This window comes from Pseudophryne corroboree, chromosome 3 (assembly GCF_028390025.1).
Source record: "Pseudophryne corroboree isolate aPseCor3 chromosome 3, aPseCor3.hap2, whole genome shotgun sequence".
NCBI classification, from domain to species: Eukaryota; Metazoa; Chordata; class Amphibia; order Anura; family Myobatrachidae; genus Pseudophryne; species Pseudophryne corroboree.
Window position 1 is genome coordinate 355949953 of NC_086446.1, and position 17821 is coordinate 355967773.

The 17821-nt window shown below is 42.6% G+C and overlaps 1 protein-coding gene across 2 annotated transcripts in view; it reads left to right on the plus strand.

Annotated features, from left to right (window-relative positions):
- IGFBP4 (insulin like growth factor binding protein 4) overlaps positions 1–16502 on the plus strand; it is a 173043-nt gene extending 156541 nt beyond the window's left edge. The window contains exons 2-4 of one of the 2 annotated variants that reach the window (XM_063959789.1): positions 6588–6745; positions 8307–8435; positions 10703–16502. In XM_063959789.1, the coding sequence (XP_063815859.1) occupies positions 6588–6745; positions 8307–8435; positions 10703–10837 (422 nt within the window). In that variant the 3' untranslated portion in view covers positions 10838–16502. The remainder of the gene's footprint in view (positions 1–6587; positions 6746–8306; positions 8436–10702) is intronic. The other variant, XM_063959790.1, reaches the window with a different exon arrangement.
- The last annotated feature ends 1319 nt before the right edge of the window (positions 16503–17821 follow it).

Below are 17821 nucleotides of genomic sequence, written 5' to 3' on the forward strand. Positions count from 1 at the left end.
GCAACACATCACATCTCCTAGCAACCACCCCCACTAAGGTGTCCAAAGTAGTCGTTCCGGGAGGTCTGAAAACGCGTTTTGCGTCATCCTGGCCCTGCCCCCCTACCTAGCATTGCAGGTAATCTCAGCATTGCATAGCGGGGGGCAGGGTCATGATGATGCAAACATGCAGCCACGCCCCCAGTCCATCCCCTATACACTGGCCTTTATGCTAGCCATGTCCCCTAGTGCTACACCATGCCCCCCACTGCTCCAACTTGGTTGCCTCCTCCTGGAATGTTAAATGGTGCTCCAGCCAGTCAGCTCCTAACTGTCGTGTCTGAAAATTGACAGCAACAAGAATATCACTCATTGTTAAATCTGCCCCTGGATTTGTACACAGGGAGTTGTGCTCTGGCTGACAGCAGGGTTTGGTTTGGACAATGGGGTTTGTGAAAAAAAGTAGCTATAATCAATGTTTTCATAAAATGGACTTTGTGAAAAGTGTCCAGAGTAATGTGACTCTCAATAGTTTCTGTGTAAAAGGGTCTATTGGCTAACAATGAAGTTTGTGTAGTAGGGTCTGCTTATGTTGTGTGACTACCCTTTCTTTGCCTTTAAAACAACATCAATACTTCTTGGTACACTTGCACAAAGTCAAGGATTTTGTAGAATTATAGTCAGGTGTAAGATTAACCAATCATACCAAACAAGTGATCATCAATTTCAAACACAGTCATTAACTGAAACAGTTATGTAGACAGCTTAAAACTGGGTGAAGAACAGCCAAACAATTCTACAAAGGTGAGGTTGTGGAAGACAGTTTCATGTAACAGGCACTGGCGTTTCACACACTGCACCTATTTGTAAAATACTTACCCCTCCGAAGTCCAGCACCGGCATCCGCAGTGCCGCTAGAACACAGTGAAAATGGCCCAGCGGCCATTTTCACGGCGTTCTGCGCATGCGCAGTAGAGAGATCTCAGGGAAAATGGCCGCCTTGCCATTTTCCCGGAGATCTGCACATGCGCAGTAGAGTCTAAGCCCTCTAGTGCTCAGACTCTACGGCGTTTCGAGCAGAGAGGAGGGGGCCCGACGGAGGAGGCTGAACACGGGCCTCCTCCTCTCTTAAAACGCCCCCTGGTCACAGGTCATACACCATGGCAAGACTGAGCACAGCAACAAGACACAAGGTAGTTATACTGCATCAGCAAGGTCTCTCCGTGTCACAGATTTCAAAGCTGACTAGGGTTTCACGATCTGCTCCTCAAGCTTTTTTGAAGAAGCACAAAGAAACGGGCAATGCTGAGGATGTAGACGCAGTGGTCGGCCAAGGAAACTTAGTGCATCAGAAGAAAGACACATCATGCTTACTTCCCTGTGAAATCAGAAGATGTCCAGCAGTGCCATCAGTTCAGAACTGGCAGAAACCAGTGGGACCCAGGTACACTCATCAACTGTTTGGAGAAGTCTGGCAGGGAGTGGTCTTTATGGAAGAATTGCAGCCAAAAAGCAATACCTTTGACATGGAAACAAGCCCAAGTGATTCACTAAGTGCAAAAACATAGGAACTAGGGTGCAGAAATATGGCAGCAGGTTCTCTGGACTGATGAGTCAAAATGTTAAATATTTTACTGTAACAGAAGGCAGTTTGTTCGCCGAAGGGCTGCACAGCGGTACAATAATGAGTGTCTGCAGGCAACTATGAAGCATGGTGGAGGTTCCTTGGAGGCTGCATCTCAGCAAATAGAGTTGGGGATTTGGTCAGGATTAATGGTGTCCTCAATGCTGAGAAATACAGTGCTTCTCCCACAGAAATACAGGCAGGTACTTATCCATCATTATACCATCAGGAGGGCATCTGAATGGCTCCAAATTTATTCTACAGCAGGACCCCAAACATACATCCAATGTCTTAAAAAACTATTTTTAGTGTACAGAAGAACAAGGAGTCCTGGAAGTAATGATATGGCCCCCACAGTGCCCTTATGTCAACATCATTGAGTTTGTCTGGGATTACATGAAGAGACAGAGGGGGTCATTCCGAGATGATCGCTCGCTTGCTAGTTTTAGCAGCCGTGCAAACGCTATGCCGCCGCCCACAGGGGAGTGTATTTTAGCTTAGCAGAAGTGCGAACGCATGTGCAGCCGAGCTCTGCAAAAACAGTTTGTGCAATTTCAGAGTAGCTCTGAACCTACTCAGCGCTTGCGAACGCCCAGCCACGCCTGCGTTTTTTTAGACATGCCTGCGTTTTAACAAACACTCCCTGAAAACGGTCAGTTGACACCCAGTAACGCCCCCTTCCTGTCAATCTTCTTACGGCCACCAGTGCGAAGGAAAACTTCACTAGAACCTGAGCACAACCACAAAGAGCTTTGTACCTGTACATCGCGCGTGCACATTGCAGGGCATACGCATGCGCAGAAATGCCATTTTTTCACCTGATCGCTGCGAAAATCGGCAGCGAGCGATCAACTCGGAATGACCCCCAGAAGGTTTTGAGCAAGCCCACATCCACAGAAGATCTGTGGTCAGTTCTCCAAGATGGTTGGAACAACCTCCCCGCCGAGATCTTCAAAAACTGTGTGCAATTGTTCGTATTGATGGTGTTTTGAAGGTAAAGGGTGGTCACACCAAATATTGATTTCTCTTCTGTTCATTCAATTTGAATTTTGTTAATTGATAAAAATAAACTATTAACACTTCTATTTTTGAAAACATTCTAACTTTGCAGCATTATACCACACCTGCCTAAAACTTTTGCAGAGTACTGTATTTCACTGCTATTCATATGCTGCTTTATACAAATTAAGTGCATTATCGATAAAGATATAACCAATATTAATTTTGGTGCCATCATATTTGTCTTCAACGGGCCTGATTCATGTTTGTAAGTAAAGCAAAAAAGTAAGCAACTGGGCAAAACCATATAGCACTGCAGGTGGGACAGATGTTATATGTGCAGAGATATTTAGATTTGGGTGTGTTGTGGTCAAACTGAAATCTAAATTGCAGTGTAAAAATAAAATTGTCTTTGTGGACTACATGCACAAGCACAGAGTACTTACCCTGCACAGAAAAAAATATAAATGTATTTTCTCCCTTTGCATGGCTGCACGGTTTGTTCCAGACACAAAGGGGGTCATTCCGACCTGATCGCACGCAGCGCTTCTTCGCAGCCATGCGATCATGTCGGAACTGCGCATGAACGATGGCTGCATTGCACAGGCGCATCGTTGCTCGCCGGGCAGTGATGCCGCTAACGAAGAAAGCGGTCGCAGCGGCGACCGCAAGAAGATTGACAGGAGGAAGGTGGAACCGGGCGTCAACTCACCATTTTCTGGGCGTGGAGATCCAAACGCAGGCATGTCATGTCGCTTGGAGGGTGGATGTCTGATGTCAATTTCCGGGACCTGCAACGCTGGATTGATCGCACAGGGTAACTCTTACCCTGGTCTTGTTCTACACAAAACCTATTTGCATAGCAGGGCTGCACAAGCGATTGCAGCCTTGCTATGCAAAAATACACTCCCCCATAGGCGGCGTCTAGTCGATCGCATGGGCTGCAAAAAGTTGCAGCGTGCGATCAACTCGGAATGACCCCCAAAGTAACTTGCTTTTTTTTGCTTTTCTTACAAACATGAATCGCTCCCAGTGTCTGTCACAATCATTTTGTGAAGTGATTCATTGTACTTGTATGATCAATGATATGCCACAGAACCCCAATAAGTGGGTTCCTTGCTCATGCATTCACATGTATATTGGGGGTCATTCCGAGTTGTTCGCTCGCTAGCAGATTTTAGCAGCATTGCACACGCTAGGCCGCCGCCCTCTGGGAGTGCATCTTAGCTTAGCAGAATTGCGAACGAAAGATTAGCAGAATTGCGAATAGAAATTTCTTAGCAGTTTCTGAGTAGCTCGAGACTTACTCCTACATTGCGATCAGCTCAGCCCGTTTCTTTCCTGGTTTGACGTCACAAACACGCCCTGCGTTCGGCCAGCCACTCCCCCGTTTCTCCAGCCACTCCTGCGTTTTATCCTGGCACGCCTGCGTTTTTCCGCACACTCCCAGAAAACGGTCAGTTTCTGCCCAGAAAAACCCACTTCCTGTCAATCACACTCCGATCACTTCAACGATGAAAATTCTTCGTTCGGACGTGATTAAATCTACTAAGTTTTGTGCTAAAATACTTAGCGCATGCACACTGCGTACCATGCGCATGCGCATTTTTGCCTTAATCGCTCCGTTGTGAAAATCGGCAACAAGCGAACAACTCGGAATGACCCCCATTCTTATAATCAGGGCCTGATTAAGGCTTGTGGGGGCCCAAGGGCAACAAAGTTGTGGGGGGCCCCACTAATCGCACACAAAGCAGTGGCACACAGTACAATCCCCCCCCCCCCATCCCCACAGCAGGCGCACGGCACGCAATGCCCCCCTACACCCCACAGCAGGAGTACACAGCTCTGGTGCTGCAAATGGGTCTGCCGCCGCACAGGGAGGAGGGGGACATGGAGGCTGCAGCGGAGAGGGAGGGAGGGCTGCAGCCCACATGGTCCACAGGCTGGAGGAGAAAGGAGGGCAGCCAGATCTCTCCAGCGGTGGCCGGAGAGTGTGAATTCCAGATCCGCGGGTGAGGCGGGGACCACACGGACACGGAGCAGCAGCCGACGCTAAGACCAGAGCGCTGGAGCACCCCTTGCTGCCGTCTCCTGCTGTCTTCACTTGCTGGACGCGTAACTCCTGTACAGCTCAGCCGCTGGAGGAGGAATACTCGAGGGATGTGCGGTGAGCTAAATGGCTCAGGAGGCACTGGCTAACCTCAGAGCCAGATTTACATGCAATATATGAGCCAAAGGGTACATCTGGGCATTAACACAGGTGCAGCATTATAAACTCCTGGAAATCTGGTGAGCTTTGATTAGAGATGTGTGGAAAGGATACACAGGTGAGGCACTGCCTCACCTGCCATAGACTTTTTACTTCAGAGTTTTGGCTATAAAAATTATTAGAATAATGCAAAGAAAATATTTCAAACAAATTATCAGTATTTTTCATATATTTTATTCAGTCAAAACTCTGGTTTAAACGTAAGTATGACAGGAAAGGATCTGCCTCACCCCACTGCACGACACTGGAATACTCTGCTTTTCGACAGCTGTATGTGGGGGCCTCTAATGTGTGGGGACCCCGGGACGACCGCCCTTGTCGCCCCTCCCTTAATCCGGCCCTGCTTATAAGTATGTGTGGTAAAGAGCTACCAGTTGATTTGGGTGTGGCTTCTTTTCAGAAGAGTTGCATGTGCTACTGTATACTGTATGTATGAGGTAATGATTGAACCTCCCGCTCAGTTTTAACAGGCAGCTCTTTCCTCTCCTGGCTGTAAGAGCAAGCGGGTGTCTTTATTCTTGTAACAATGAGGGGGTCTGGGGTTATGATAATCCATTCAGAAGTTTAAACTGTTGGAGGGATTGCCCAAACATTCCTCTTTAAAATTAACCTACAATCGTATTCCAGTCAATTGGCTCACCAATTGCACTGCTTTCCTTTTTCCTCTATTATGTTATAGAGAGGGGTAAGTTAGTGTTACAGAATCAGGATGGATATGCTACAGTATGCTTGGTTGACATGTATTAAGTCAATATGCATTGGGTCGACATGGATGAATTGTTGACATGATAGAATGTCAAAATAACACTGCTGGTGGCCTGGTCCCAGTGACTGCAGCAGCTACAGCATCTTCTTCCAGGTCTTGGAAGTCATGTGACCAGCAGTACTGGCGAAGACCTGTGCTGGGCGGTGTTTGGGTAAATATACTGGCCCTATACCTATCCCCTACCTCTAATCCTTCCCCAAGTGCCTAACCCTAACCTCCTCCTGTAGCCGAACCCTAACCTTAACCATCGGCAGTCTGAGAATGTCGACATTACACATGGTGACTTTTCAGATGTCCACATTGTGAACATGTTGACATTCTGAGGATGTCTGTTGGAAATTATGTGTGTGTAGGTGTTGATATTGCACACCTGGCGGATGACTCAAACTGTGAACAGCCCAGGTACTTAAACAGTGGTGTAGGTTTGTTGAAAGATAACAAGTACAGCTGTACTCACAGTTATATGTAGACTGGTGAAGAAGATCTCTGTCACCCACCATGTCACTCTACACAGTCTCACACAGTAAAGTAACAGATTGGTCTCTGCACATGCTTAGTAGAGATCTCGACGGCCATCTTGGAATATGGCATGAGGTTTCCCTGAAGAACAGGAAGACTGGAGTCTGCGCATTAGTGCATTCTTCTTTTTACAATGTTGACACGGTGCCTGTCGACATGTTGAAAAATGTCAACATTTTACTGTTGACAATGTGACTGGATCCCATCAGGAGCATACTACTCACTTCAGTGGGTAACATATTGTAGTGAATGTTCTTTAAGTATTGCTTTATCTGCTAATAAAAAAGGTGGTCCATGCCATTATCCTAGACAATTTGAGTGAGTAAGCCTCTTCCTATAATTTAAGACCAAACTGCTCCTTTGTATTTTCAGGGAGGCTTTTGTTTCTGTAGATGCAATGTACTAAAGTGTAAAATCACACCTTTCTTCAGCAGATGATGACCACCCAAATATCAGTTTAAACCCATGCCCTACAAATGATAAGACCTGTCAACAGAAAGAACATGCAAAATTAAACTGGAATGCAATGCAAAGAATGAAGAAACATTCCCTGGGCCGTCAAACAACCAACAATCAACCAGCAAAAATGGTAAGAGGAGCATGTAATCCTGTAATTCGGAGCTTTTTCCAATCTTGTAAAACACCAGTTAATATGCTTTTGGCGGACATTCTATAGCTTAACAATGGTAGATGAGCCCAGAGCCGGCCATAGGCATAGGCCATCTAGGCAATTGCCTAGGGGATTTGATATGCCTAGGGGCATCATCAGCTTCTGCTGATTAAAATGATATGCGGCATGCCCATATTCTGTATGTAGCATTTCATATGCAGATACAGCCACAGTCTCACACAGTATATAGGCATGCTGCATATTAGTTTAATCAGCAGAAACTGCTTGTGCATCCTAGCCACATAGCAATGTAAATAAGATGCATTTTCATTAAAAAAAGGTGCCCGACGTTAGCATTGATGCAAGATTTATGAGGACACATCTGTATCCAAGCAGAGGCAGAGGTCACAGTGTCAGTGGAAGTGTGAGTGCTGTGTGCATGTGAGTGGGTTGGTTGTGCAGTAGTGTTCAGAATATGTGTAAGGAGCATTATGTGTGTCATGTAAAAATGCATTAATAATGTGCAACATATGTGTAAAGGGCCACTATGTGTGTCATTATGTATATAAGGGCATTAATAATGTGCGGCATATGTGTAACAGGGTACTACTGTATGTGTGTCATTATGTGTATAGGGGCACTAATAATGTGCAGCAAATGTGTAGGGGCACTGTGTGTGTCATTATGTGTATAAGGGCATTAATAATGTGCGGCATATGTGTAAGGGACATTATGTGTAAAAGGGCATTATTAAAGGTTGTCATAATGTGTAAGGTGCATTATGTTTATAAGGACATTAATGTGTCTCATATGTGTAAGGGGCATTACTGTGTGGAATTGTGTATAAATGCATTACTAATGTGTGGCATTATGTGTATAAGGTGCTCTACTATGTGGTGTTGCATATAGAAAGGGCACTACTGTGTCGTCTAATGTGAATAAAGAGCAATAAGGTGTGGTGTAATGTGAATAAGGAGCAATTCAGTGTGATGTAATGTGAATAAGGGGCTCTACTGTGAGGAGTAACGTAATAAGGTAAAGTGATACTACTGTGGGATGTAATATGAATTATGGACACTATCGCAAGATAAAATGTGAATAAAGTTGCAGTACTGTGTGGCATAATTGGAATTTGGGTTACTATTGTGTGGCCATGCCCCTTCCCAGCAAGAAGATGCCCCTTTTTGGGCTGTGCGTCAAATGTGCGAACTGTTCCTATTTAAAATATAGGGGGTACAAGGACTGCTATGGGTGAGGGGTGATGGTGCTGGGAAAGAGGTGCAAGGTCAGAGGCAGAACCAGCGGTGGTGCTAGGGGGCACCAGCCAAAATCTTGCCTAGGGCATCATATTGGTTAGGGCCGGCTCTGGATGAGCCACTACTGCGGTAGTCCCTGAGATTATTCATTACTTTGCCCTGCAGTGACATTGGCAATGTCTTCTTAAATAGTTGAATCATTACATATGCAATTGGAAATTATTTTGCATGTTTGTTGTTTGTTATCTGAGTGTCCTTTCTCATTATATTGTTGATCTGTTTAGGGTTCCTGCCACAAGGCTCTGAATGTAGCATTAGAGAGACTGGCATCGCTTAGGACCAAAACACAGGAGGATTTTCTGAATACTCCAATTCCTAATTGTGACCGAGAAGGAAACTATAATCCTAAACAGGTAATAATGGAGCTGGAAAATGATGTGCAATGGAGGCTACTGGGATGGCTATGAAAAGATGGGTTAATAAAGCGAATAATATTCCCCACATACAATATGTCTACTAGAAATCAATGAGGAATTCTGTTAGCCATTAGGGCAAAAGGTTACCAAGTGAATGTAGTACAGGCCACAAACATCACAGTGGTTTCTATCATCCTTGTAGAAACCCTTGATCTTTATCTCCAGATTTGTTTTACCTATGCAGTCTGTTATGTATTAATAGAATGCTTTCTAAACTAGTCAAGAGACTCTCATAATACAAGAAATGAGCAAAATGTTTTGTGGCTTGGTGGCCTGCGTATTGTTTTAGAACAATTTTGTTAATTTTTGGTACAGGTTGAGTATCCCATATCCAAATATTCCGAAATACGGAATATTCTGAAATACGGACTTTTTTGAGTGAGAGTGAGATAGTGAAACCTTTGTTTTTGATAGCTCAATGTACACAAACTTTGTTTAATACACAAAGTTATAAAAAATATTGTATTAAATAACCTTCAGGCTGTGTGTATAAGGTGTATATGAAACATAATCAAATTGTGTGAATGTAGACACACTTTGTTTCATGGACAAAGTTATAAAAAATATTGGCTAAAATGACCTTCAGGCTATGTGTATAAGGTGTATATGAAACATAAATGCATTCTGTGCTTATATTTAGTTCCCATCACCATGATATCTCATTATGGTATGCAATTATTCCGAAATACGGAAAAATCCGATATCCAAAATACCTCTGGTCCCAAGCATTTTGGATAAGGGATACTCAACCTGTAATACTTTTAGAAAAATTAATCTTATCGGAACTAACCAGAATTGAAGAAAACATGACATGGTTGCCTATTTAAAATCATTCTTTGTTCTTTATTATTTGTTATTTCATCTTTGCATGTCTACGCAGTAATACCAAGGTGCTCCCAACCATTAGTCAAACCAATAGGTTTAAGATTATCTCTGTGATGCAGATTTTGACCAAGTCTAGATTTCATTATATATTTATTTGTAATTCAGTTATTTATTCTTAAACATGTAATAAATATGAATTTGAGGATTTGTGCACAATTGCAACAGTAAAACATGATTATTGGATAGCAATAAGCTTGCAAAGATGGGATAATGGGCATCCACCCTAAATGGCACTGTGACCCTTGTGTATGCATTATTGCACCATCTCCGGTCAGCTGGGCCACCTTTATAACATAGCAGGCCTTGCGCAAAGCAATACACTGAGGCCCCTGCTCACCTATTTTGCGGGAACCAATTAAAAAAAATTATAACTTGTACCTTCTGCTGTCCCATACCTTTTCTCTAAATGCTTCCATGCAGCGAATGGCTGTCAGCACTCTGATTGGTTGATAGCTCCAGCCATCCACCAATCAGCATGCTGACTGCTATTCACTGTCTGGCTGCAGGCTGGGAGGCAGGTAGAGAATGCTTCCTCACCACTATGATTGTGTAACCACCACCCGCCCCTGCTCGAAGCTGCCTAGAATTGTGGGGCCCTAGGCAGCTGCCTAGTGTGCTTATACGTTAAAGTGGCCCTGCCAGCCAGCAAAATTGCTTAGGAGACCTAACATTCACAAGAGAGAGAAGACTTGCCAGAGCAATACACAATAATAGAACATCACTGGAGGAGGAGAAAAAATAATAACTGGACCACCTAATGAATTGAGAAGAAGTATTTAGGGGTGCATTCACTACATAAAGATGGGCTGCCAAGAATGCAGACAATCACATAGTCCTTGAGTCTGGGAGCCGGTTTCACAATCCATGTTTCGGTTATATTATTTATTTACAGTTTGTTTTATAGTGCAGCAAATTCTGTTGCACTTTACAATTAGAAACAGTGATTAAATAAAACAAAACAATTGGAAACAACAGTGAAAAAAACAAGACTGGGTAATAACAGTCATAGAGGTTGGAAGGCCCTGCTCGGAAGCTGACAATCTGGGATGTAGATTGTAGCAGTAGTGGGTTTCATCTTTCAAAGGAATTAGACATTGCTCTTACTGATACTAGATGGTATAACCAAGGGGAGTCAGTACACTTCAGTCCACCACATCATATTCTAAAACATATTTTTCATGTCATAATATACCTTTTGTATATTCAAAGTTTTAAGTTATGCTATCATTGAACCAAATACAGGTTTTTGAAAGGAGCAAGTGTATACATATATCTGTGCTGCCATTCCCATTAACTTCCATTTCATCTGTTTCTCATAGTGTCACCCGGCTCTTGATGGACAACGTGGAAAATGTTGGTGTGTTGATCGGAATAATGGAAGCAAGCTGAATGTGCCTTATGATCCTAATCAAGACCCAGACTGTCAGTTAACATCTGAGCTTATCAGAAAATAAGGCCCAGGGAAACATTCCACTTGAATCCGCCACCCACAGTCCACTATTAAAAGGGATTCAGCTCTAAAGGGAATCACTGAATATTTCATTATGACAAACCTACAAGAGACAGCATCCGATCCTTAACTCTTTCTCTGCCAAAGAAGCCTACAATACTCTATAAAATACTGTCCAAACGTGTGTTGCAGAACGCTCTGGCTGGAAAAGAGTTAACATACAATTGAAAAGCTGTGGTGTGGAGGGAGGGAGCCCATGTCCCATGTGTTTCATTTATTCAAGTCATAGGTAGCCAGAAATAAGGAGTAAAGTGTGTAGGATCAAATTTAGTACAATTTAAGGGGGAGATTCAAATGTTTGAAAAGTCAGTTGGGAGTCTGTTTTTTCCTGTCTATTAGATAGGAAAAAAACAGACACCCAACCGACTTTTCAAACATTTGAATTTCCCCCTAAATTTCAGATCAAGCAACAGTTGTAATTGGTGGGTTTGCGAGTTATATGAGGGGTTTTGTGGAGCAATATGAGGTTTACTGTAGAACGTTGTGTAGGAACTGTGAGGACATATCAAGAAAAATGTTAGAAAGATGAAGCGGGTAGTTTGAGGGGAAATTTGTCTCCATCCATAATTTGCTATACTGTATAGTGATTTAAGCGCACTTCACTTTGGAAAGCACTTAATGTTACAGTATATAAAGTGTCTGAAGAACTGTAAGAGTTAAATAACTTTAACATTATGCAAAAGAACTGTGAAGAGTAATTTATTGTTAAACATACAGTACAAATGATTCAAATGAGGTTCCGATTCACATTCACTTCTGGAACGTCTCTGGAAACCGTGATCTTCACTGGCACATTCTCTATTTACACTGTAATGCACATTAATGGTCTTATTAGGTGGACGCAGTGCCAATGTCGCACTGCTCATGTATCCCAATTGTTTGCATAGAGAAACGCAGCACAGAGTCAGGCCATGGGTCTGAGAGTCTTACATGGGGGTGGTAAAGCTCATGCTGGTGTGTGGTGGGCGTGTAGTTGAAAGCGGCTACATTCAAAACAAAAGCCACTCACACAGGAGGCCATGCTGGATGGAGAAACTGCACCTCCCATAGAGCTGATGCAAGTTTGGATGGTGCATCGAAATACACACAGTGACGGAAACCTACTGTCGGAGATGCTGCAAGTGGGCCGCTCGGTTATCAGCTGCGGCATTAGCATAAAGATAAGAATGCCTCAAAAGACACTTCAGTATTAAGGCCCTAAGGCAAGGGTGGGCAATTATTTCAGCTGGTGGGCCGCTTAACACTTTCAGCGAATATTCGAGGGCCACACACAAAATACTCATAAAGAGTCCCCTTTTTACACATTACGGCAGACAGCGTCCCCTTTTTACACATTACAGCAGGCAGCATCCCCCTTTTTTACACATTACGGCAGACAGCGTCCCCTTTTTATACATTATGGCAGACAGCGTCCCCCTTTTTACACATTACTGCAGACAGCGTGCCCTTTTTACACATTACGGCAGATAGTGTCCCCCTTTTTACAGATTACGGCAGACAGTCCCCCTTTTTACACATTACGGCAGACAGCGTCCCCTTTTTACACATTACGGCAGACAGCGTCCCCTTTTTACACATTACGGCAGACAGCGTCCCCCTTTTTACACATTACGGCAGACAGCGTACCCTTTTTACACATTACGGCAGACAGTGTCCCCCTTTTTACACATTACGGCAGACAGCATACCCTTTTTTAAACTTTAAGACAAGAAAGAAAGAAAGAAAGAATTATACTTAAGGCCCATATCGACGGGCCGATGTGGGAGAGATGTGTGCTGAGCGAACCAAAAGAGGTTTTTTGGTTGGCCGAACATGCAGGTCTGAATTAGGCCCAATATCGTTTGTCTGGGAGCTCAAGGGAAATCGTTAATGACCTTGTTTCATTTGCACATTGTATAGTGTGCGCCCAGCTTAAGGGGGACATTTACTAAGCAATAATAACAGCGGAGAAGTGAGACAGTGGAGAAATTGCCCCATCAACAAATCAGCAGCTCTGTATCATTTTATAGTATGCAAATTATAGATGTTACTTCAGTGCTGATTGGTTGCCCTGGCCAACTTCTCCGCTCTTATCACTGCTTAGTAAATTTCCACCTAAGACTCTAATACATTGGGTACATCTCTCCATTTTGTTTTTGAGAGAAAAAAAGTGTGCATACAGGACATAATAAAATGTATGATGAACGAGGAAAGCACTTATTAGCGTCACCTATCCAATTCAGAGAAGAAATTGCAATAAGCCAATCATAAGCAGTTGAGTAATGCTGACAGCCATCCTTCTAATCACTGTGTACCCAAAAATTATATGGTCTTGAAAGGCATATATTCTGTGCCGGCCTGCATCTGTTCACAATTATGTGGGCACAAGTGTTATATTTAGCAATGTGTGTGGCCTGCAAACAAAGCAATGCAAAGAAAAAATATGAAAGACCACACTTCAAAACGGATGCAGCTAGAAGTTTTAATAGGTGGTCACCTACACCCAACAGTCATAATATACAAAAATAGTTACACAGCGCAACCTTTAGTTAGAGATCAGTAATGGGTTAAAAGGTACTGTTCTCTCACAAATGTCCTTTAATAAGTTCAAATTGTTCCACCAAAACGATCAGTCAAAATTTACTGCTATAACGCCATTAATCTCCACCTTATTTCTGTATTCCTGGTTTCCTCAAGCTCACAGCTTTGTCATAACCACCGCATATGTAAAAAGGGAGAAAGGGATTTGCAATAGTGAAATACGTTTTACCTTGAAAAAGACTCAAGCTGAGTTGAAATGCATTGGTGGACTGAGAGTGGTACTGCCATTTTGTTGCTGGACATCTGGAAGGCCATTCATATACCAGTACAGTTCTGGACATTCCTGATCTTGGGAGGTGCTTTGACACTGACATACAAATATAGGTGTGCCTTTGTACACCCATACAATCTTGTCTTAAAGGTTGTCACTATTTCTGTATACTAATGTGTGTGTCCTGTTTCCTGTGCATGGGCAGAATGATTTTGCAACTGTTGTAAGTTTAACTCTATATCAGCCCCTAAATGTGCAAGGTGCTGAGAACTCTGCACACAGGATTCCCAGTAGAGTGTGCTTTAATGTGTGTTACAGTGTGAAGACACTCGCAGATCGGAATCAATGATCCCGCATGATGGCTGCATTTTTGTTTCTCTGTGCAGGAGGTCAAACCACAAAACATACACAGTGCACATAAGTGCTGACATGTCAATGAGTAAATTCGTGAAGCTTATTCTTTCACTGCAAATAACTTTCAGAAAATCATGATTACTTGGTAATTTTACATTTTACTGTTTTAGAATTAAAGAATTCTGTGAAACTGTGTTTTTTTCTTTAATAACCCAAAAGTATGCAATAAATATAAGTAGGGACTATGAGAGAATAGTGATCTTTTGTAATTATCAATAACGGTGGGAAGGGGGGGGGGTTAAATTAAAGCTTCATATGTAAACTGATGTGATCATACCTCTTTGATAACTGAAGAATTTAAGAAAATACCAGCCATGATTCACAACTTTGTACATCAAAACTGGCCATGCTTGGATCAATCAGCAAGTTACAATCCATTCTGTATATAGAATCCAAGGGCCCATTTATCATTGATTGCACTTGTAATGAGATCTGGGCGCAATATTAGTGTCCAAGATCGCATTGCAGAATGTGATCAAATTGGCCCTCATTCCGAGTTGATCGCTAGCTGCTTTCGGTCGCAGCGCAGCGATTAGGTAAAAAAGCGGTACTTCTGCGCATGCGTATGGGGCGCAGTGCGCACGCCCGATGTACTTTCACAAAAGCCGATGCAGTTTCACACAAGGTCTAGTGACGCTTTTCAGTCGCACTGTTGACCGCTGAGTGATTGACAGGAAAGGGGCGTTTCTGGGTGGTAACTGACTGTTTTCAGGGAGTGTGCTGAAAAATGCAGGCGTGTCAGATACAAACGCAGGCGTGCCTGAGGAAACGGGGGAGTGGCTGGCCGAACGCAGGGCGTGTTTGTGACGTCAAAACAGGAACTAAATAGTCTGAAGTGATCGCAGGCTAGGAGTAGGTCTGGAGCTACTCAGAAACTGCTCGGAAATATTTTGGAGCAGTTCTGCGATCCTTTCGGTTGCACTTCTGCTAAGCTAAGATACACTCTCAGAGGGCGGCGGCTTAGCGTTTGCACTGCTGCTAAAAGCAGCTAGCGAGCGATCAACTCGGAATGAGGGCCATTGGCGGCATGTATCAATGAAAACCTGCAGGGACAAGGGCTCCCTGGGATGTGCTGTGACGGCTGCCAGAGCTTCTGCGCATGCGTGGTTCCACTGATCGCACATGCAAAGCCGCCACTTTCGGTGGAGGATTCCAGGGGAACACTCTGCCGGCCAGGTATGCGGTGTGTAGCCCATAGTAAATTGATAAATCTATGGGGATGAGGATGCCAGTGGGAATGGAGGGATTGTAGCAGGTTTCAGAGATATCTGCTGCGGTCCTTCCCACGGGTTGGGACTTCCTACATATAGTACTTTTGGGGGCTACTTAATATTTGCGGCTAACCTCTAAAAAGGGTTTTTTTTATAAATGATAATAAACTAATGATGCAGTTACTATATCTTAAGCGATTGTGATAAAAGAGATGATTCAGACTTGTGAGAAAGCATACAAAAGAACAATGCAAGATATGCAAATACATTTGATTGTTTTTGCATGCAGGGTAAATACTGTCTGCTATAGCTCGACAGCTTTATTTGATACTTTTTAAAACTGCGCCCCCTCTGCAGTGCAACACGGTTTTGCCAATGTGTAAAGTTATTTCTGTTTTTGGTTTGTTCCCAAATAACAAATAACTTCTATATATGTAAATATCATTATCAATTTGTTGTTTTTCATGCTTACATCTGAACCTCCAGGTAACTGTTTAGTATTCTCCTGTCTTTCATTGATTCCTACAAATGTATAACGGGAGCGTTTCCCAGTTGTAAATTACTAGGGAGTATATGCTATATAGATAAATGTTAGTACACAAAATGCTAAATAATACTGTGTTGAGGGTGGGTCTGGGGTCTGGGTATAGGAGAGCAGTAATAATTTGCCTTGGACTGACTTGCATACTTTAATGTGTCTATAAAAATGACTTTTGTTTTTACTGCAATGTTTGATCACCACCTATCAACAGCAGCTATAGGAAATACTAATGTAGTTTATTAAGGTTATTGTGGTGCATATAGGGGAATCACTTTTAAGCTCAAGTAGCACATCTTTCTAGGTAATATGTTTGTTTTTTAATGTATAGTTATATTCCTAGGCAATACTTTTCTTCTGTTGTTGTTGTTCTAAGATGACAGCATTGTATCTGTGAATAATGCTCCTTGTCATGTGACTAATCCAGGGCGTTAGCTTATGTGTATATGTCAAGGATGAACTTGGTTGAGTAGCCAATAACAAGAATGTCTTCTCAGCCAAGTTAAGACATTTGCAGAATGAGGATACATGTCATGACAAGGGTTAATGTTGGCCTTTAAATCAATGTAGCATTTGTGTTTTATTTTAAATGTACATATCTACTTTTGTGTGAAATTTAATGTGAAAACAATAAAAACACTGATGTTTCCTTAAAGGCCTGTGTACAGGTGACCTAGAACAGTGACATGCTTCACAAAAAGTATTCTCTTCTTTATTCTCTTACAGGCTGATGTATAAAAAATTTTTAGAATTATTTGTTTCTTCTCGCCAGACATCGCATATTTTTAGTTACATAAGTCGATAAAAAACAACCAAACAGTATAATTTTCCCCCCCGAAAAAAAAAAGGAATGTGATATTCCCTCTGCAATACAATAATTTTGACATCTGTATCTCTCTCTATTATATATATATATATATATATATATATATATATATATAAAAATAAGCACAATGAAGCGGCACTCCAGGACTTAATTCAAATAAACGGGTCCAGTCTACCGATTTTGATGTGCAACGTTTCGGTTTTAATCACAAACCTTCGTCAGGCATATGAGGTTTGTGATTAAAACCGAAACGTTGCACATCAAAATCGGGAGACTGGACCCGTTTATTTGAATTAAGTCTTGGAGTGCCGCTTCATTGTGCTTATATCTTCAACCTGCAAAGTTGATTTAGAGGGCACCGGGCAAGCTGACTGTGATGTTTATTTCACGAGTGCCGAATACAAATAATATATATATATATATATATATATATCATGCTAGTAAACGGGCGGCACTCTCCAGACTTTCAAGTTTCAATAGCGTCCTTTAATCCTACGTTACGTTTCGGGCTCCCGCCCGTCGTCAGGGACAATCATACACAAAATAACATACAATAACACATACATTTATACCCTATCTAACATGTGCACAGATTGCAAAAGCTCACTCACCTGCTCCACGCCGCTCCGTGCAGCCGGGTCCGCGCGCACACAACTGTCGTCACTGGCTCCCGACGTCACCAGGCGGCGCCGAGCTCGGATCACCCATATTTTCTGTTGCCTAGCAACCTGACAACGTGAAATAAAAAACTTAATACAGACATTTAAAAATAGCAATCCGTGTATTAAAAACTGGACATACTCATCACTATCCGTGTGTCATGACTATATGTGCATTTTCTTTTATCAATGTTAAATATTACGCTCTTTTCACTATAACCACAATTAATAAAGCACAGCTCACTCTTAAGTGTTTGAGTCTCTACTTTCGTCCCCTATAGTCTGGTAGCCTATGCACTAAATCAATCCAAGTGTTTATTACAATGTATTGTTATGTATTTCTGTATATATACAATTACTGATTACACCCCTATAGATAACATTGTTCTACCTAGAGGAGGGAATCAAGCTAAAATTCTGCTCAAACGTGAATGTAGGTGGATATTTATGCTCAACACATTGGCCCCAAAAGGGTTAAACGAAACCCTG